This window comes from Marmota marmota, unplaced genomic scaffold, assembly GCF_001458135.2.
Source record: "Marmota marmota marmota unplaced genomic scaffold, marMar, whole genome shotgun sequence".
In the NCBI taxonomy this organism is placed as follows: domain Eukaryota; kingdom Metazoa; phylum Chordata; class Mammalia; order Rodentia; family Sciuridae; genus Marmota; species Marmota marmota.
In genome coordinates this window covers 6,206,164-6,228,462 of record NW_026000021.1, presented here as the reverse complement: position 1 = coordinate 6,228,462, position 22,299 = coordinate 6,206,164, and the positions used below count along the sequence as shown (strand labels likewise).

The window sequence follows — 22,299 nt, the reverse complement described above, 5'->3', positions numbered from 1 at the left end:
CCCGAAGAAGAGGCATGCTTGATGTGTCCCTGGAGCATTATGGCTGGAGCAGAGTAACAGCAAGGAAAGAGACAGATGGAGAAGAATCCAGGATCCAGACACATAGGATATTGAAGACTGTGGGAAGAACTTTAGCTTCATTCTCAGCAAAGGAAAAGCATGGGAAGATTTGAATAAAGGAGTGATGTGAGCCAATTAACAGTTTCTATGGTGATTTCTGTATGGAGAACAGCAAGAGTGGAAGCAGAGCTAGGATATCATTGTGGTCACCCAGCCAAGAAATGATAGGGGCAAAAAAATCCAATGGTGAACACTCACTGGATTTAGGTCATATTTTGGAAGTAGAGAGAATTCGTTGGTTGTATTGGTCAGGATGGGCACTCTAGGTAAGGGGCTTGGCTCACGCTGCTTCTGCTATGCAGAAGTCATTGGTTCGTTGAAGACCCTGCTCATACCTGGCACTTATGTGGCAACTTCCCTTTCCCAGGCCCTAGAGGCACAGGTTATCAATCATTCTGAACATGGATACAGTCTTAGAAGCCTTCTTAACACAGCCATTCAGACCAACCCCTGCCTATAGATCATCCTTGGCACTTGAGATGACAGCTATCCGACATCCTTGCTTAGGATTTAATGTGCATGTATACATATATATTAGGCCTATTTTTATATAATTAACATATAGTCATACATACCCTTTGCTAACAGGGTAGGCATAACTCTTAGGATACACAGTTAATGTTAGATATATATGTTACTGTCAGGATGTGGAAACTTGAAGTCACCTTTGGGTCCTCTCTCCCACACCTCCCATCCTCTAGTCTTCTGGCAAATGCCTGTTTGTTCTCAGAGTCATTCTTCTCTGTCTTGCTTTCCTTAGCATCAGAGGAGCTACGTTTCCTAGGTTCTCTTTCCTTCTGGCTCCTGGTGAGGCTCAGCCAATAGGCAGCAATCAGAGAAGCCTAGACAGCAGGAAGAGGGGAGAACACAGGCATTTGTGTGTTCTGTGATGCTCCTGGTAACAGGTATTTCCCCTCTACTTTCTATCTGTCCAGGTAGCCCCTTCCACCTATGGTTTCAGCTCCCATTGAATAATCCAGCTTTGGGGCGCTAATGTTACTTTTGCCATTGTCACCCATCCTAGGGGTGGTTGTGGCTTCCTGCCTCTATTAATCTGTGGATCAAGACTGTCCATTTAGTGTCTTAGCTGTTCCACTATTTGAGTAAGTGATTCCTTGTATTAAATTCCCTCTACTGAAAGACCTAAAATCGTGAGCCAAACCCCTGACCTAGAGTGAGGGGTCTTTTGTTTTCCTAAAGATAATGGAGTCTACCATGACTCTTCTATGGGGAAAAAAAAAAAAGCACGATTAAACTGAAATTCATTGAAAATAAGTATCTTTTCATTCCTTTTCCTCTCCCAGGAGTTTGAAGAAAGCATCTCCTGGTGTCACTTCAGCCCAGTGATTTATTTCCACTCTACTGATGAGTACATGTGGTAACACACGAGCTCTGTTCCTTGTAACCTTTTTGTTTTTCTGCAGATTAACTCAAGAAGTTCCTCTCTGAGGGCCAGATCTTTGAGCTGACAGTCTATCGTGAGGTTTTAGTGTGGGGTTGTGTTCACCCAAACAGAGTGTGACATCACCCAGTAATTATGACCCCATGACCTTTCTGGTTATTTCTGTGTGCCCTGAGGTCATCACTAGTTGGTACCCAGCCCAGTGTTGGCCCCATGGCTAGTGAAGATCTGAGATGTTCTATGTCTTGGGAAAGACTTTATTCTGCTGAGGAATTCAGCCAAAAAGGCTTTGAGGAGCAAAGTTGAGGATCTCTTTGGAAAGAAGCCTTTAAAACGAAGTCAAGTGCTTCTCCATTCAAGAGCCAAACCATGGGTTTTCTTATCTGTATCTCCTCCAAAAGTAATTGTTCTCTGCTACAAATATCCACACTATGGCAAGCTAAGAGCCCTGGTCCCCACCTCCTCATTTATCTTTCCCTTGTTTTTACTCTTATAAGGATTCTTTCATCCCCCCAAAATGGAAATGGGGAGATTAAATTTAATACCACTGTCGATGCCTCTGGTGCATATTAATTTTCAGTTTAACTAATTCAGATAGCAATTTATGTGGCTATTACCTTAAAATAAAATATTTTATATTTCTTATTTTTTAATCTTCAGTAGAATAACAAGTTATTTTATTATTCAAATAAGGCTCACTTCCTGCTGTTTTCAATACGATTTTTAATAAATATGTAAATTCTAAAATTAATTTACAGCATCCATTGGGAGGCATGATTTTTGAAATGACAAAAATTTGATGGATTGTAAAATTATCCCCCTTAAAATCATTAGTCATAGTGAGCAGGATGTACCAACCTCTTATAATTTTACAGCTTTTTCTTCATCTTATCTTCTGTGAGGGACGCTCTTAAAATTGATTATAAAATGGTATATTTCTTAGGCCATAATTCATTCACAGATTAATTAGATTTTTAGTTAATATCCCATCATGGTGTGGGATGGGAGCCAATGGTGTTTTGTAATGGTTGAGTGTTGCAGGAGAGAAGCCCTGATTGCTGTTCCCAAGTGACTAAAGCTACCAGCGCTAATCACTAATCACATTCCGACCACATAAAGTGTAAAATCCTTCACTACATTTTTTTTCTAGATGGCTCACAGCAAGAGATCTTTATTGGCCCAGACCAATAGACGAAAATTTACTCACACATTCTTGTAAGAAGTGATTATTTTTTTTTCCTTGCTCAAGATGAAATTTCTGTAGCTATCCTCTAAAAGCATCAGGAAAGGAGAGAGAAAGAGAGAGAGAGAGAGAGAGAGAGAGTGTGTGTGTGTGTGTGTGTGTGTGTGCCCATGCTTAGCATCATCGGACTTGTTGTAATCCAAGTCACTTTCCAATGGGAGCAGCCTTTGGATTAGTTTCATGGGTTTAAGTCGTCTTCTGGTAGCACCCAACACGAATATTTAAGGTGAGTCTTGCCAGTAACTTCTTTAACACTGATTTAAAGAAAAGTATTTTTCCCAATCACTTATGAGAACTGTAGATATACATGGCAAAGAAATCATAGGCACTGAATCCTGCAATGAGAAACACCAGCCCACTCATATTTAACTGAGTGAAACTCTAGGTTTTCACAGAGTTGAAGACAAGACAATAATCCCCCTTCCATATTCAATCCTGTGTCAGTTCTGATATGTGAAAAATTGCTACCTGTTATGTGAGTCTTCTTCTGTGCATTTCTCTGTACACCTAAGGAAACAGTCCAGGCCACAGAACTCCCCAAGTGACCAGGGTTTCACTCAGTCCTCTATCCAGGGGCTGGACCCCATTAAAGTCACACCAGGCCTCTCTGAATCTCTCTCATATGCTTTAAGGACATCGGCATTCTTCAAGTTCTCCCCAGTATTTTCAAATCTTCATTTCAGGGCAGTTTCCCATTTCGTTCTATTCACAGTAAAGATATTTTGTTTTTGTATTTTTCCTTTATATAAAACTACTTGGATCTTTTAAAGACCCCACTGATACAGTCCAGCTTCCCACTGCTAAATCCCAGTTATTTTGTCTTAATGCCTACCTGGCTGGGTCTTTGTACTTCTGATTATTTCAAGGGGCTTGGTTTATGACAACTGAAATGCCCCTTGAAAGTAGTATATTTATCAAATTTTTCTGAAATTTAAATTCTTTCCTTTCTATTTACCAAGGAAGAGATGGTCTCCATTTTCTAAAAAAAAAGGAAACTTAAATGTCCTCTGGTGATTAGACACTAACTGCCCCTCTGGAAAATAAATGAAAATTCTCCACCAGAGAGAGCAGCATCTGTCCTTGGAACTCAGTCACTTTCAGAGGCTTTAAAAAGATGTTATAGAGGTGAAAGATACAGTTATAGGCAAAAAGATAACCAGTGAATAAATATAATGACTATCCTTCCTTTATTCCACTAGTATTTATTGACTCCCTATGTGCCAGGCAGGTCCTGGGCACAGGGGACACAGAGATAAATAGGCTCATGGTCCCTACGTGTGAGACTGGGCCATGGCAACTCATGCACATGATAAAGGCCACTGGTGCCTGGGCACTGAAGGGAAAATAGGGCAGTGGCCAAGGCTCCGGGCCAGAAAATGATTCAGAGATTTTCTTGCATCTAAGTCTCCAGAAAGGAAGGGGATGTTGGCCATCCCAAAAGGTGGGGAGAACATTTTAAAGAGAGGAAGGTGTGGGAATCAGGACACAGAGACACTAAGTACCTTGTTGGGCTCAAAATCCAACCTGTTGCCATCCCAGGTGGCTAAATAAATAATGGGCCATCTGCATGCCACTGACTGGTGTCAAGATGTTTCTGAGAAGGTACAATGTTATCTGCAACTATCTGGATCATTTGTGTCCTGATTACTTTTGAGATTGCTCTTTTACCCTTGCCCTGTGCAGTCATTGGTGCCATTTGGTTAAGTCCATTAATTCCTGAGCTTGCTGGGAAATAGTGAATTTTCTTTCTCCCCTCCGACTCCTCTACCCCTTTCCATTGAGGACCCTATATCTTCCAATTGTCTTTCTGTTCCATTACTGGGAAGGATCTTATACCTTCTTCTATAATTAGAATCTATATTTTCTGCTGCCCACAGACAGTATAAGACTTATGGGCCAGAGCCATAAAAGGATGGACAGATGACTTGCTGTGGGAAATCAGTTCTGTTCTCCCATGCAACCCCAAAGCACTTAAATCATGAGAAGATTGCTATTTTAACAATAGACTCTATCTACTTTATAAAACCTTGCTTTCATGGGAGAGCAGCAGAAGAAAGGATCCTTTCTCCCCCTACCTGCCACCTGGTGGGGAGAAGAAAATACAGGGAAAAGAGAACATCCATTACCATTCATCTTGGATGTAATTTGGAACCATATTTTCCTAGATTGTTGAGAAATGTCCTTAACCACAGCTTCCTTTCCTTTAATTTGCTCATGAGTCAAGAGGTTGAAAATGTGCCCCGCCTGCCACCAGAGAAACATGACTTTCTCACAATGCTGGGCGAAGGCCTTAGGTGGCTGCCCCCAGAGACCTGTTGAATGGGGCCACTGGTCACTCACAAACACATGAGCTGCTCTGTTTCACTTGGAGCATGCTATGCCCAGCCTGAGATGACTGTATGGATGCTTTTGCAAACATTTCCTCTCTGTGCAATTTTTTGCTTGAGGCAAGAAAAAGAGACCTTCTCATTATTTATCTTGAGCGTTTGATAGGCCTCCTTTGAGAAGGTCATTGTCTGCTACAGCAAAATAATCATAGGATTTCTGGATAAGCTGGCAAGAGAAAAATGATTCATTATTTCAAGAATTATTTTGCTTTCAGTCCCCAAAATGAATGAAGGCTTCTAACAATATGTAAGAGAGAGCACGGCTTAACTTATTATATGAAAGGTTACACTTTAAAGGGAAAAGAAGTTCAAACATTACATTTTTAGCTCCGCTGTAATATAACAAGGGTCAAGGCGCTCCGATGGTTACCCCGTGGTCCTCTGGATGGTATTGTGCATCTCCCTTTGCAAGAGAAGACCTGCCTGCCCTTCTTCCCTGCTCATCCATGTGGCCTAATTAGATTAGGAGAATATCAGAAGGGGTAGCATATTTGTTCATCTTTAGTGACAGCCTGTCCATACAGTGATGCTTGTCATTTCTCAAAATATCATGCATCTTCACAGCATATATATTTTACTGATTCAGAGGGATTGGGAGGTGGATAACTGCTTAACTTCCATGAACATCATCATGAAATATACCAAAAGACTTGTTTATAGCTGGAATATCACACCTGGTACCAAGATACTTATTGTGTCAGGTTATTTTTGCAATAAAGTTTGTTTGGCCTAAATGTAAGCCAGACACTCTGAAGCAGTTTGCCTGAGAAAGGTATAGAATTTTAAAGTGGAAACTGGAGAGGTTGGACGATCAATATGACCTTGACTACTTACATGCCAAATGACTTATGGAAATAATGTAAAGACCCTGTGAACTCTTTTGCCTGACAGAAGGGTTTTAAATAATATTTTAAGAAAATCAAAAGCAAACATCCCCTGGACCTTCTTTACAGATTAGATCTGAAATGAAAGACCCTGAGTTACACAATTAACTATTGATTTTGTTGATCCATATTTAATTCTCCCAGCAATCGAGTTGTGTTTACACAGCCATGTGGGGCAGACATACTTCACTGGGAGCAAGATGCCTTTTGCTTTTACATTAATTTAAAAATTAAATTGTTCTGTGCATGTGAGACAAAGAATAGTTTATTTTTATGGTTGCGGGTAGCTGACTTAAACCTCATAAAGTGGCAGTAAGCCAACTGAGGTGGTTCATGAAGAGATTACCCTTGATAATGCAATCCTCCGTTTGCTGAATAAATATACAGCAATTTCCCCTTTGCCACAGTTTTGCTTTCCATAGTTTTAGTTTACCCATGGCCAATTATAGTCCAAAACTATTAGATGGAAAATTCCAGAAATAAACAATTCAGAAGTTGTACATGGCACACTATTCTGAGAAGTATGATGAAATCTCCTGCTGTCTTACTCTGTCCTGCCTATGATGTGAACCATCTCTTTGTCCAGTGTATTCACACCGTATAGACTACCCACCTGTGAGTCACTTAGCCATCTAGGCTGTCAAATTGACTCTCATGGTATTGAAGTACTTCTGCTCAATTAATTGAAGTGAGGCCTCACTCGCACAGAATACCCACACCATTCGCTTCACTTCATCTCATCTGGAAGGCATCATCTCATCTTACAGCATTGAGGACAGTGCAGTAAGATATTTTAAGAAGGTATTCAAATAACTTTTGTTACAGTATTTTATGATAATTGTCCCGTTTTGGTATTGTTAACTTCTCACTCTGCCTAATTTATAAATTAAACTTTATCACAGGTGTGAATGTATAGGAAAATCACAGTATATATAGTATTCAGTGCAATCTGTGGTTTTAGGCATCTGTTAGGGGCCTTGGAACTTATCTACCACAGGTAAGAAGACTACTGTATTTCAGCTGGCAGAGAGACTAAAAAGCATCTGCATGCTAGCTGGTACTAGAATTTTGAACTAAGGCAACCATAATTTAATCTTCTTACAGTTTAATTTCTTGATTTGATACACCCAGTATTATTTGTAGGTTTATCACTTGAAGAGTCAATCTTGTTGCTGCCTCTAAGAATGTCATCAGTGTGATATTTATAATCTCACTTAAAAGCACTGAGACACATCACCAAGTTTCCCCTGCCTGAAGGGGATAGATAGGATCTCTCTTGACTTAAGCAAATTGCCTAGTCTGGCTGAGGGCAGATGAGATAATTCTTGCTGGCTGCAGGAAGCATTCAAGGGAAGAGTCTATCCAATGTGTGCACCATCCATCGTGGTTTTTCTACTTTCAGTAATATTTTGCCCCTGATGAGCTTATTTTATTAGCTATCTCTTCTATATTTCCAGAAAGTGATGACAGTTGGAGTCTCACCCAAGCCAATCCCACCTAGAGGGACCCAAAGCAGCGGTGCCTAACCTGGGGGCTGTGGAATATGACTTTATGTATCTCCAGTAAGATATACATTAATCTAAGAGGCATCCTGGTTCTTGGTGCTAACCTGGAATATAAGAGACCTCTCACAGCTAGTGTGTCCAGGGTCACAGAGCAGCCATTATCATAAATCAGGTGAAAGTGTGAAATCTTATTGTGTCTCTTCATCATGGAAACACATATATTAAAGAACACATTGCCAAGTCTATGAACTCTAGAAAAAAAAATGATGTTGTGAAAACAGGTCTAGCAATGGCATTTTTGAGACTCTAAGATGTTCAAGACACAGTGTCAGAGGAAGAAAGCAGAATAAAGTCCATAGCATGTCTTCAAGAAGCTTGAATTTATTTGAGAAGAAGAGCATTGATAGAAAAAGAGTCTGTACATGGGGATGGGGTTGTACCTCAGTGGTAAAGTGCTTTCCTAGCATGAGTGAGGCCCTGGGTTCAATTCTCAGCAACACCTATAAATAAATAAATAAATGTAGGTAGGTTAAATTAAAAAAAAAAAAAGAGTCTGTACAGTACAGGGGATATGCGCTCAGAATCAAATGAGTAACTTGACCATTTGGGTCAGGAATTCAGAAAGACGAGATGAGCTATTAACATAGAAGCAGAACCAGCACATAACAAAAAAGAATGAGGCTATAAAATCTGGTTTCTATTAACCACATTAAGAAATTAGAGAAAAAATTCCATGTGGAATTTAGGAAGTAACTAGACCCAGAAAGATTAACAAAGTCAAGTTAACCTATGGAAAACATGTACCTGAATATTACAGAGTGAATATCCAAAGAAGCTGAGCAACTCTCTGGAGTTATTTTGAAAATAGGATTGAAAATGGACACGTAACTTTGAGTTTGATGGGATAATTGTGTTACTCAAAATCAGATCAAACAGCTGGCTACATAGACTGTTCTTGTAAATCAGTGAGGTAATTTTCAGGGTAATTTTCAGATCACCTTGTGATCTATCTGAAGCTTTGTTCTATATGTAATTCGTATTGAAGAATCCTTGTACATTTCATGTGAGCAATAACTTTGCCTCATCATCCCTATTTTGATAGTCATTAAAGTCCTTGACCAGAGTTGAAATGTTGATTGTCACTGTCATATTGTGGTAGAGCAAGGGCCATCCCTAACATAGAGGCAGATTCCATCAGCACTCTCCCAACTAGCAGGTCTACTCATCTATCAGCCCCAGTACCATTCTGGCCAATGACAAGAGCTTCTTACAATTGCTGCATAAACTGGAGTGCAGCAATTCTAAATTAAATGTTTCTGAGTCTTTAAAACAATTCCCATCAAAGAATCTTCTCTTTAGATCAAGGACCAATAGTTGAGGTCAATTCTGAATTGCCCCTGCTCTCAGGATTTAATATGACAAAGAATTTTATCCAAAGGAAAAACTGCAGCTCTTGAACTGAAACCTAAATTGCAGTAGGAGATGGATGGTTCATGAAAGAGGAAAGCCAACATCCTTAACATCCATGAAAGTCATTGTGCACTGGGTGAACCTTTCTGAGTTCACAGTCCCATTCAATTCCATGACTGTAGTAAAATCCCTAAGAGATTGGATGCTGTGATGCAATGTGGCTCCTAAATGGTCTACCAAATTCTGTTGGAAGTAACTCCAAGTTTTCCATTTCTTTATTTAATGAATAGCATAGAATATGTTCCCTTGCTTTGGCACTCATAGCATGCCCCATAAAACAAGCATAGCACTTTGAGATATAATTTTATGATATCTACCATTTTGATGATGTTGGAGATTTTCTTTTGGAAGAACTTCCATTAAAAAATATACTGTAACATTTTTTTTTTTTTTGCATTCTCTGATTCAAGAAAAAATGTTATTTTCTTTTCTCATAAGAACAGTCTAAAATATATCTGTCCATAGTGAAAACATAGTTATATGCTGTTAGAATACACAGATGTTCCCTTGCTACATTTTTTTCTAACAAAGTTTGTAGGCTTTTTATGTTACAAATGCATCAACATCTAAATAAGACATGGCCCAGTTTCCTGGGCAGAGAGATGTCATATTTAAGGCATAAAATGATGGAAAGGATAATCAAGGAGGAAAAAGTTTATCAATCTTTGAAGTGAGGCAAGTGGCATATATATTTATTGTTATTCATAATGGTGCCTTTAAATTAAAGACAGAACAGCTTGATGTTCTCATTCTCTTCAGGTGGAATCATTAGCCTGACACCAAAATGAACAAATTCAGATGTTCCCAGCTCTGGACTTGCTCAATTCTCAACCCTAAATAAAAGGTCCAGTTAATATTACTGTGATAGAAAAAGAAAAAGGAACCTAACAACACAAATCTGCAACACAGAGTAGCTTCTCATTAGTTAAGCCACTCCCATAAACTGATATGATGAGCTGGCTTGTTTGCCCCATTCCAGGCCACCATAAAGTAGTGCTGATTTCCCATTCAGATAAAATTGGCCAATACATATCAAATCTGTTGCATTGCTAAAGGTGATAGACCTATATTTTAAATGAGATTTGTGGATCTGTCCACCACTTGAAAAAAAAAAGAAATCTAAGTTTTCAAATGGGCATTTCGAATGATAGCACTAATGTCAGAATTTTCAGAAATCTCAAATGTCCTTTTATGTTCATATAACAATTTTACCATAATTTATCTTATGCCTTATTCTTCCCAAATATCTTTCTCTTTGCCATAAGCAAAATTTGTGATTTTCTTGTACTTCCTTTTTCTCCCCCACTGAGGGACATGGCCCCATATCTTCTCCAATTTTTCACAAATGGAAGCATTTCTCATCTCTTTGATAAAATGGCTTCTCTTTCCTTTGGTCCTTTTGATCTGGTCATTGTTTATCTCTGAAGCACATTTTTCTCCTTTCCACAAGGTGTACTGTTTTCAAGCAATCCTAAGCTTCCTACTGACCTCTCTCTCTGCTTTCTTTCTTCTTTCTTTTTTCTTTTTTTCTTTTCTCAGAAAGTAAATTCATTTTTCCCCCCTGGGTTCAGGGGTTCTGGCAGAAGTCATTGAAAGCCATTGATCATGGTAAAGGACAGCAGTATAGTTAATATAGCCATAAAAGCACCTCTCAGCTGAAAATTACTCTTTCACCTAATACAATCAGTTTGTCCCAGAGATACTGAAGAATCTCTAAGATCCCAGTACAGAAGCAGAGTGTCCCCACATGCCACATCACATCTCACTGCATGCAGGTGGGTGGAGAGACTGGTTCTCTATTACAGTGCATTGCATTAATTTTTCAGAAGGGCAAGTGAAGAGTAATGTGTCCAGTTGAGGTAATAGGAGGAACTGAACACCAAGAGAAAGTAATTATCCAAGTTGGAATTTGACCAGGTTAAGAGGGTTAACACCACAACCCTTGAGAAAAATGTAGAGGGGTCCCTAGTGCTCACCAAAGGTCATTCTGTCTATTTTCATGTCTCATCCAGAAAGTAGCTCTGCCAGGAGTGCTGTAAGAGGTGGCATTAGGAAAGAAATTAAATAGTGCCTTTGAGAAAAGAGAAATTATTTCAGCAGCATCTTTTCCCTTGGGGTTGACCTGCCCTCAGCAAATGTCACTTAACATTGACTTGGAGCTGTGTATAATCTTTGACTAAGAGACCCTGGATTAAAACATCTCCTCCCTATCCCCACAACAAGAGTAAAACACAAAACTCTGCCCCAAATCCATCTTCCCAATGGCCAAGATTTGCTCATGAGAAAAGTGCTGGGGTAAATCATTCCTTCAACTTCAACCCAAAGCCCTGGATGAGAGAGACTGTCTCCTCTGTTTGACGTATTTGCTTTCCAATGGAGCATTCCTGTTTTCCACATTTGTTGAATCACCTCCTCCTTTGTTTTTTATCCAAGGAACAGCTTCTCTGCTCAATACAAATCACTGCACTACCCAAATTTTCCTACATCTTCTTGGTCCTAATGCACTTATGACTATTTGGTTAAAATGCACAGTGAATGGGGCTGGGGATGTGGCTCAAGCAGTAGCGCGCTCACCTGGCATGCGCGGGGCGCTGGGTTCGATCCTCAGCACCACATAAAAATAAAAATGTTGTGCCCACTGAAAACTAAAAAATAAATATTAAAAAAAAAAATGGACAGTGAACCTAATGAGAGATGTCGGATGGTGGTAGGGGACACACTGTGGTGACACATCTTCCCAATTTGGGGAGCTCCCGGTGATAACACACTATGCTTGGTATGCCTGGGTCTCCCTATTCACTTCTCCTCTTGGGGTTGGCGTGGAGTGAATCACAAGTTTAATTAGCAAGTGCAGGAAGGGAACCAGCAATGCAAACCCACCTCTGGATCTTCCCACTTCCCTCTGGAGTCATGGCTGACTCTCAGAAGCACACAATCTCTTCTGTTCCTTTGTGCTATAGGTTTTATACCCTAATTCCCCAGCCCAGGGCTGCTAGCTGCTAAGTTTGTCTATTTCTTGCCACAGTGTTAGGAAACCCATTCTTTGCAGATAGAAACTTTTTCCTCCAGTCGCAGATTTCTTAGTAATAAAGCTGGCATTTTAGCCTCCTGTCAATGTTTTTGTTTAGTTTTCAAATCACCGAGATCTAAGGTGGGGAAAAGGATGTTAGGGTTGATTATTGTGTCACCTCAAATTCCAATAATAGATGCATAGAAGACACCCAATTAAGAATATTTTAGAGTCACAGAGCTTTTCAGAGTGGGAAGAATTTTTTTTTTTTTAAAAAGAAACTTTAATGTAAAGAAACTAAGAGTCAGAGGGGTTACACAGCTAATTAGCACAGTGCTGGGAATTGCACACTAGTTTCCAAATACCTGTAATGATTAAGATCTCAAGTTCTATAGTCAGGATGCTTCTGCTTAAATCCTGACTTCCTAACATATTAGTCATGTGTATGTGGAGAGTGTTTAGACTACTCTATCTATATTTTCCCATTCATATACTAGGGATGATATAGCACTGTCTCATGGCTGCTGTAAGGATTAAATGAGATAATTCATGTGTGACATTCACCCCAGTACTTCATAAATATGTCTCTTTCCAACCATGTGTTTTCTTAAATTGTTTGGCATTAAATATTCATAGCATTAGAAAATTAAGAAATCATGTTAAATTCTGTTTGCACTTATTTAGACTAAGAACTCTAGTGCCCAGCTGAGGGGTGATAACTGGATTTGAATTTTTCAAGTAGATTTTAATTTCTTCCTGACATTTGACAGTAGATATACTAACCAGTATTTTCAAGATGTAATCAACAAATGGAAAGTTATTTGAAATAATGAAAGAGTAGGCTTCATCATAGAATAATAATGATTGCACTATTTCATAAATTCACTTTCTTTTTTCCCTATGGGAACACATGTATCTCTTTGAAGCTGACACCATCATGTATGTCACGTATGTATGTGTGTTTGTGTGTGTGTGTGTGCGCGCCAGTTTGTCAACTGAGTGTGTTATCATTTCATGTATTATCCACATATTCCTTGTGGCAAGGGCTTTTATCTCCACCTAATGGACCCTTCCTACTGTTAGAATATTACTCAAAGCAGAATCACTGTTCCATGATTATTGTTGGCTGTAAATATGTATATATGTGTATATATATATATATATTATGCATTTCTATGCAGAAAATCAGGAAACTAAGTTTTCAGGTCTTATTTCATGTGAACTTTAATTTGGGTGAATCACAGATTCCATAAATATCCCATGTAAAGTACAGCTGACTGCAGCCTCCTCACCTTCCAGGCTGATGTAAGAGCACAGTAAGATCATAGATGGGAAAGCAGTTTGAAAATAAAAGGTATTTATCACCTGGATACTGGGCTGATACTTCCCTGAGTCTGTTAGTCTCTTACAGTAGACATTTCTATTTCTGTCTTTACAGTGAGTTTGTCCAGTACAGAATCTAAAAGGGTAAAAAGATAGACTGTCTTTCTGTACACTGATTCTGAGGTACACTGCAGAGTGGCGTACAAAGGCATAATAGATAATAACTTATCGAAGTGTCCTCCTTTCTTCCTTACTGTATATCTTAAATTTATGTACCCTTCAAAAACTTTCCAAGATCACCCTCTTCCATGAAACTTCCTCTTAAAATCAAATCCACGAGGTTATTTGCACAAAGCTGGCCACCTAGTAAATTCAATTGATTGACTGACTGTTTGACAACAAGGAATTAAATTAGTTAAGATATAATTCTCAAGAGATTTCTGGAGAAATGTCACTATCTGTCTCTTGCTTGGATTATCACTAATAATTCCATGGTTACATTAAAGACAGGAAAATATTTTAAGAATATATGAGACTATTTATTTTAAACTTGAAAATATGTTCTCATCTTGCCTGCTTAGCGCTTTTTATGTACCCAAGTGCAAAAAGGAAAAAAAAAATAATAAAGCCCTACTAAAAAGTCATTCATACAACTGTTGCCACCTATAGGTGACAAATGTAGTATATTAATTTATCGTAATTCTGATGAAGCACAATATGTGAAGGAAAGGGTATGTTTTATGGAACCTACATAGTCATTGTCTAACACCAATCTTCACTGGGTTTCTCCTTATTGCTGTTCTGTAATTCTTATTTCTGATGCTCTCTTTAGAGATACTGTTGATTAATACACATTAGGTACTTTTCCAAGATAAAAGTTAAGAGGTTGAGCTCAGCCAGCAGACTGCCTTGGTCCAAATCCAAACTCTGCTAGGTACTGCGACAGAACCTTAAACAAGTTACTTAACTTTTTCAAGTTTTATCATCAAATGGAAATACTAAAGGCACCCACCCAGAGAAGTGATGTGAGAATGAAAGCGGATCATCCCTGCAATGTGCTTAGCAAAGTGCCTGCACTCAGATCTGCTCAGTTAAATGGTAACATTACCAGGATTCCTTGACAAAGCACCTTCTCGTGTAGGTGCTGCAAACTGAATTGCACAACTTTGTTACTGTTTGCCAGAGAAATCATAAACAAATCACTGTTTGAATTCAGCCCCTCCACTGATTGATTGATTGATTGATTGAATGTATCTTTTGCAGTGCTGGAGATTGAACCCAGGACCTACTGCACACTAGGCAAGTGCTCTACTATTGAGCCACATCCCCAGCCCCCATAATCCCTCTTAATATTTAAATTTAAATATTACGTGACCTCAAAAGTTTAAAAATACCTGACATCTGACAAGACAGTGTTGAGGCTGGTTCAGTCTGCTTCGAAAAGGAGGCAGAGAAATAAGAAGCTTTAGTGCTATTCTTCTTGGCTGGCAGCACCAGTGGAGAAATCCAAGTAAGCACTAGAGATTTCTGATGCTAAAGGAAGTTTCCACTGAGAAACTACTAACAAATTAACACTGGGTGAGCTATGCCTTTATGAAGACAGTGAGGATGGGGTGGGATGTAGGACATCATAAAAAAAAAAATCCTCAATTCAGAAACTCAGACAATTTAAGGGTCACAATTTCCCATGCATACTGGGTCTTTTCGGAGGGTGGTGGGTGGGTGAGGAGTACTGGAGATTGAACCCAGAACTTTACCACTGAGCTACATCCCAGCCCTTTATATTTTTTTATTTTGAGATAGGGTCTTACTAATTTGCTTAGGCCTTCACTACTTTGCTGAGGCTCAAACTTGTAATCCTCCTGCCTCAGCCTCCTGCATCACTGGGATTACAGGCCTGAGTCACTGCACCCAACTATATTGAATTTTTTGTTGTTTTGTCTTAATATGAGCTGATAGTTGAAAAGCAGGGAATTTTTGTGTGATGTATATACATAATGAAATTTTATGCAATTATAAATAAGAAATTCTATTTTTGCGGGAAAATGGATAGAACGTAAGAACGTTAAGCAAAATAAGAAACCTAGACTCAGAATCTAGTCAAGGGTTGCATGTTTTTTTCTTGTATGTGGAAGATAGAAAAAAAGGGGGGAAAGTGGAGGGATTTCATGAAATTGGTTCTTAATCTTAGTATGCATCAGTATCACTCTGTGAACTTGTTAAAAACAGATTGCAGGGTCTCAGGAGTTTCAGGTGCAGTAGGTCTGAGTGGGGACCAAAAATCTGCATTTTCAATAAGTTCCTTGTGATGCTGCTCTGCTGCTAGCCTGTGGACCACACTAAGAACCACTATTTAGAATAAGAACTGCATCTCACATTTATGGAGCAACTTGTTTGTCAGGGCCTTAGGGTGCTCTAAGATGGTCTTTGATGCTGAAATACAGGTATATCTTACCACCACTTACACCTAAAGAAAGAGCATACATGCACTCACGCAGGGTGGAAAGACTAAGCTGACACTGGAGCTCAGGCCTGCCTGCCTCCAGGACCTCAATTATTCCCTCTAGGACACAATTTTATTCAGCTGTGTATCCTCAGCACTAAAATCTTCCTTCCATCTGCCTTGTGGTAACTTCTCCAGTGTTTGTTGAATGCATTTGAGATGCAAATAGACCAAACCAAAAAGAAAAACCCAAGAAAAATGCTGTGTTTCTTGAATGAGAAAAAGGAATAAGACATCTGGTGAGGAGAAAATTTCATTGAATGCTCTTTATTTACATAAATGGATATGTACATTTACACTTTGGTAAAGGTAGGTAAGCATTTACTCTCTCCAAAGCATTTTCTACTCTCCATGTATTTTTAATATTGTGTTATATAATTCTTTGCAAAAATGCTTTAAAAAAAAATCACAAGGCACCAAAAAGGGGCTCTTGCATGGAGTTATTTCTCATTATGGAATCACTTTTCTGTAGTCAGCTAGGAATCCATTGCTCAGCCCTCCTATGGTTTCAAGGTAGCCATTTGAGGTTGAAAATTAGCTCCATGAGTAATACTTCTGCACGATAATAGTATAATGAAAGAAGCAGTAATTCCAGGGTGATTTTCAAATATTTCCAGTAGAATTACACCATTTCCCATAGTAGAGAAGCTCTGCCTGCACCTCGGGACACCAAATCTATCTACTTCCACCCCTCCCCCCACCCTGCCACAGTCTGGCTGGGCACAAATGCCGCAGTCTGGCTGGGCACACAATCACAAGCCACCACACAGCTTGTAGATTCAAACAGCAACTCTTTATTCCCGAACTCACACCAGCCGTCTACAATCACGTTCTGGGGAAATCCACGTTCTCTGCCCAAATCCACGTTCTCTCCCAAATTCACCTCTCTGGGCATCTGTCTTCCAAAATATACTGTCTGAATCCCGTGAGAACTCAAGGGGAACTTAGGCAGCAGGATACGCCCTATTCCCAGCAGGAATAATCTTAAACCTTAAACCTGGAACCTAAACTGGGAACGCCCTAAACCCGATTATGTTAAACCGGGAGCACCCTAATCCGCCCTGGTCCTTGAGCAAGGTCAACTACATTCAATGTCACTGCAAAATGTCAGCAACATGGGGTACGCTGGCAAGGAAATTGTCATACCTACTTGGCTAATGGCTCCCAGCACCACCCCCCACCCCCACTGGCTTTTTTTTTTTTTTTCCTTTTCTGTTAAATATTTAGTTGTGAGAATCCATAGGCTTTGGCTCTATATGCCTCCATCAAAACTTAATTTCCTCGTTGCACCTTTATAATCCAATAACTATAAGTGGCATGGGGTATAATGGGAAGCAGAACTGACTATGTCAAAGATGGTTCACCATGTTATTCAAAGATCTGGGTAACAAAAATGAATACTGGGGCTAAACAAGCCCAGTATTTTGTCCTTTTATTTCTGCCACACCGAAATGCTATCGTGTGGTGGAAATAAAAAGAGTAGATAAGGCACCCAGACTGAAATTCAAATTCTATCACTTGGTGGGCAACCTTGGGCAAGTAGTTCTTTCACTCTGAGCCTTGCTTTCCTCATCTGTAAAATTGTCCAAGACTTTTAGGTATAGACAAAGGAGAGGGATAGCTGGGTCAAAACATCAGTTTTTACAGCAGCACAATTCACAATAGCTAATCTGTGGAACAAACCTAGATGCCCTTCAATAGATGAATGGATAAAAAAAATGCTATATAAACACAATGAAATATTACTTAGCAATAAAAGAAAATAAAATTATGGCATTTGCAGGTAAGTGGATGGAATTAGAGAAGATAATGCTAAGTGAAGTTAGCCAATCCCCCAAAAAAAAACAAATGCTAAATGTTTTCTCTGATATAAGGAGGCTGATTCATAGTGGAGTAGGGAATGGGAGCATGGGAGGAATAGATGAACTCTAGATAGGGCAGAGGGGTGGGAGGGGAAGGAAGGGGACATGGGGTTAGCAATGATGGTGGAATGTGATGGACATTATTATACAAAGTACATGTATGAAGACACAAATTAGTGTGAATATATTTTGTATACAACCAGAGATATGAAAAACTGTGCTCTATATGTGTAATAAGAATTGTAATGCATTCTCCTATCATATATAAATAAAAAATTAATTAATAAAAAGAAATGAGCAAATAAACTGAAATAACTTCACTCATAAAAAAATAAAATAAAAATAAATAAAATCGTCCAAGAGGTACAAGGTTACAATTAGGAGGAATAAGTTCTGATATTAAAATGCACAGAAGAGTGAGAATAGTTAACAACATTGTATTTTTCAAATGACTAAAAGAGAGGATTGAATTCTTTGACATCAAAGAAATGATTTGTGTTTGACATGATGAATGTGGTAAATACCCTGATTTCATCTTTACACATCCTACACACACATAAATACACACAAACACACACACACACACACATCTCAATGTACCCTCTATATATTATCATTATTATGTGTCAATTAAAAGTAAAATAAGACTTAAAAATATATACATGGATCAAAAAATTAAGTAAAATGAGATGTTTAACTTTGCAGGTTTGTGAAAAGGCTGTTAGAGAAAACCTCTTATCTTTTACCTAGTGGATACTTAATAAATGGTAACTATTGTCATCTCTAAGCACCTGTCCCTGCTTTCTCCTTGTGTTTTTCCTGAAAGAGGAAGAGAAGATGAGAAATGTTTTAGAGGTGTTAAAACCTCCATTCGTATTATTTTTTGCATCTATGCCTCAGTTGATTTCAGCAGTCACTTGAGCAATTGAACATACTCATGTTTATAGGGCTTACCTAGATGATACTGAGTGTGACTGCAGTGTTTTATAAAGTCCTAGAGGGTATTAATAACATCCTGTCGCTATCCCAGTATAAACTACTATAACTAGAATCTTCTGGAAGGGAGTGTTACTGAACTGCAGACCTGTTAACCTGCATTTTACACCTTTGGGCATTCTGAAATCTTCATATCTTTAGTCCTATCAAGAGACAAACAGCAAACACAACAGTGCTTCTGACAAGTTTAATATGTGCTTAACTTTTATGACAATTGAAGGGATTTATGCTTTTATATTGCAAATTACTGTACCTTCTGGCTGAAACTCAATCCTTATCCATATTCAGAAAAAGGATAACTAATATTTAGCAAGAAAATAGAGGAGTTTGAAACTTTGTTTAAGAAAACTTAGGTACTTTACCTGAACAAATTTCAAATGGATCCATTTAAAATGAAATTAAATGACACTTAACTGGTTTGCAAGTTGGGGCCTATTTATCTCAGTAAAATGATTAAAGTCTTGATTTATCCCTAAAATTAGCTTTATTGTTACACTTAATTATGCTGGGAAATTGTTAAAGACTTGTAGTCTCTCTCTCTATCCCTTTAAACTACACTTTATGCAGCTAATAATTGAATATTGGACGGGATAACTTGATTTTCCAAAGAAATATGTTTCTAATATTTTTCTCTTTTTATTGCAGAAATTGAAACAAGTTGAAGAAACAAAAGAAGATTCTGAGAATAGATTATCTAAAATTTCCCTGGAGTCATTCAATAAATTTAACAGCAATACCGTGATTTTATTAGAAAAAGAGAACTCTCTGAACAAGGTTGAAGGACAAAAGGAAGAAAAAGAAAAAAATGAAGAGGCATCTTTAAGTAGCTCAGATAGACCTGGGGTAGATAATTTGGAATCTTTGAGTGATTCTTTATATGATAGCTTCTCTTCTTGTGCAAGTCAAGGTTCAAATGATGTATAAAGGACTTTTCCCCTCTTAGTGACAGCTGGGAATAGTGCACTTAAGGAAATGGGGCGGGGGTGGGAGATATAGAGATAACCATAAACTATTGCAACTCCAGAGTCTACCTTGTCACATTCACAGCAGGCAACCCAGCAGAGCATATGTCTCTGGTAGGGCAATAAAGAACAACTCCATTTATTGTGTTTCAAGGGGATTAAAAAGTAAACACGATACAGACTTCTTAATTTTGCACTTTTTTTGAATACTTGTACAGAAGTTGTAAATGTTTTGGAAGAGAAATTATATTTGTAGGAGGAAAAATGATAGCAATAAATGGAATCAGTGCCATGCTCTTGAATTGATGTACTAAGTCTTAGAAGTGGATGATAATATATATTTTTTAAAATTTCGACTAAAGATTTTGTGAAGTTCATTGTTCTAGTCCTCAAATTATTTGTGGGTACACCTAAAACAGGGCCTACGGGAAAAAAAAAACAGAGGGATCATGATAATCTCTATCTTACAATAACATTTTGATAGAAATTTTAATTCTACCATCATTTGAAAAGTATTGCCAGAGAGATTCAAGTCATAGGGATAAGTGTAATTCTGCCTTTCCTGAAAAATAAAGTGTGAATACAGATTGGAAGTGTGACACTGAATCTAGTAGCAATCTAACCCTAATTCCAATAGCAGATTTCCCTCCAAACATTTCCTTACATCCTCTTCTACTCAGTGCTTCTCTCTGATTCTGAGTAGTATTTGCTGATCTTATCTTCTTGCTCTTTTTATTAAAATCTGAGTACTCTCAAAATGAAAGCAAATTCCTATTTGCCATGTTCACTTTTTAAAACATAAAATGGTTGGTGCTATAAAAAATTCTTACTTTTAATATTCTTTTTTTCTACAAAGACTGTTTATATGTAAGGATAAATTCTATTTTAAAGGTTATGTGTATTTTTTCTAGATGTGAACTATTTATAATTGCTTTTGTACAGGAGCTTGTAAACTAGGCATAATAGAAATATTTTTAGGATCTATATGGTTACTTTAGCACACACTTGTTCTTTAAAGGATATTGTATGATCAGTGTTATTTTGTTAATTTGTGCAATTTGTTATATTTGAATTTTGTTACCTTTAATGAAAATTATGTAAAGTGCCCTTGTCTTTCAGACTTTTAAAAATCCCTTTGTTTCATTTCTGAATAAAAGTCCTGTCACAATTGCACACTCTGAAAGCTGGAAAGAACTTGTTCTAGGACCCTTTGGCACACTCAGTTATTTCAATCCTGACTAACACGCGTTCCAAGGGTGGATTCCCCGAAGGAATAAATAAACTGGCCCTTTTGCTCCCGTGATAGCAATTCAGCCAATTGTAAGATCAGAGTCTGCAGACAGGCGAGTAATGGTCAAAACGTTTCAGTCTCCCAGAGGGGTTAACCAACTAGAAATGAAAGGAAGAGGGGGGCAAAGGGAAAGAAGGGCCCTGAGGCAGATACGGAACGATCTCTGCAGAAGAATTACAAGAAAGTCATTTATGCCCATTTCCAGACCCGCTCTGCTGGCAGGATGGGGAAATAAATGATCTGAGTCCTAGCCTGAGCGCTTCCCCCAAGACGTAGCAGGAGGAGAAGAGGGGCAAAGCTTCAGAGGGTATCTCCACAGAAAAGGATGCTCCCTAAGGATTTGGGATAAAGGGGTGGGAACCAGCGGGATTCGGGGCGGGGGGTGGGGGTGCACCATGAGCTGAGGGCAGGAAAGCGGGGCTCCGGCACCACCTGCTGCAAAGCTCCACAAGGAAGGCGAAAAATAGCACCGTGGCGTCCCGGGAATACACAAGGTGGGTCGTTTGGCATTGACCAAAAGAGAAATGGCTGGGGCTCGGGCGGGGGACCGGAGGTCAAGCCCTGGGTAGAGTGGGTGTCTTACCGAGTATATACTAATAATTCGTGGCTTTGTGGAGCAGAATGAAGCCGCCTGGCCTTCTGGATGGAGAGGATGGAAGAGAGAAATCCTCTTCTTCACTCTGATTTGCTTTCTGGTGGTATGGATCTCAATAGTTGTCCCCGGGGCAGCCTTCCCCTGGACTAGGGGACGCGGGCAGTGTCAAGGCACCCTCCGGCTGTGCGTGCAGGTGAGCAGTGAGAGTGCTGCTGGGGCAAACGCGCCTGTCACTGCAGGGTCCTCACCACACTCCCACCCATATGGCGGAAGATGAACGGTAATGAGAATCAAGGAGGGGCTTCTCGGAGGAAAAGGGAGCGATACTAAACCGGACGCCCCAGGGATTCTGTAGATGTGCAACTTTGCGGGGTACAGAATATTCACCTCCCCAGCCGAGGCCAGTCGCCCCGGGCGGCGGGAACATCGGTGCTCCGGCTGAGTGGTCCAGAACCAGTTGCTGGCTTAGTGGTTATTAGCCAGCGGAGCACAGGACGCGGGAGGTCCAGCCCAGGACACTGTCTTCTAACCCTCACCACCTAGGTCCCACAGTCCGCGGTGCGCAGGTCCCCGCGGCACCTGCTGCTCCCTCCTCACGGGTCCCCCTGCTCCGGTCTCCCAGCCTCTGAAAACTAGGGTCCTTCTCAAATCCTAGGCTACCCTTTCCCAGGAACGCGCGGAGGCGGGAGAAAAGGACGGCAGGAAGGAGGTGGGGACACAGACGGTCCTAGCCTTCCCCTCCCGCC

At 39.4% G+C, this 22,299-nt stretch overlaps 2 protein-coding genes across 15 annotated transcripts in view; both read left to right on the top strand.

Annotated features, from left to right (window-relative positions):
• The window catches only part of Nckap5 (NCK associated protein 5), a 953,350-nt gene extending 932,510 nt beyond the window's left edge, over positions 1–20,840 (top strand). For all 14 annotated transcript variants that reach the window (XM_048810448.1, XM_048810447.1, XM_048810455.1 and 11 more), the window contains one exon: positions 19,351–20,840. In XM_048810448.1, the coding sequence (XP_048666405.1) occupies positions 19,351–19,629 (279 nt within the window). In that variant the 3' untranslated portion in view covers positions 19,630–20,840. The remainder of the gene's footprint in view (positions 1–19,350) is intronic.
• A 523-nt stretch (positions 20,841–21,363) lies between these two features.
• Lypd1 (LY6/PLAUR domain containing 1) overlaps positions 21,364–22,299 on the top strand; it is a 32,064-nt gene continuing 31,128 nt past the window's right edge. The window contains exons 1-2 of the mRNA XM_048810462.1: positions 21,364–21,452; positions 21,579–21,746. The gene's annotated coding sequence lies outside the window, so the exon portion shown is untranslated. The remainder of the gene's footprint in view (positions 21,453–21,578; positions 21,747–22,299) is intronic.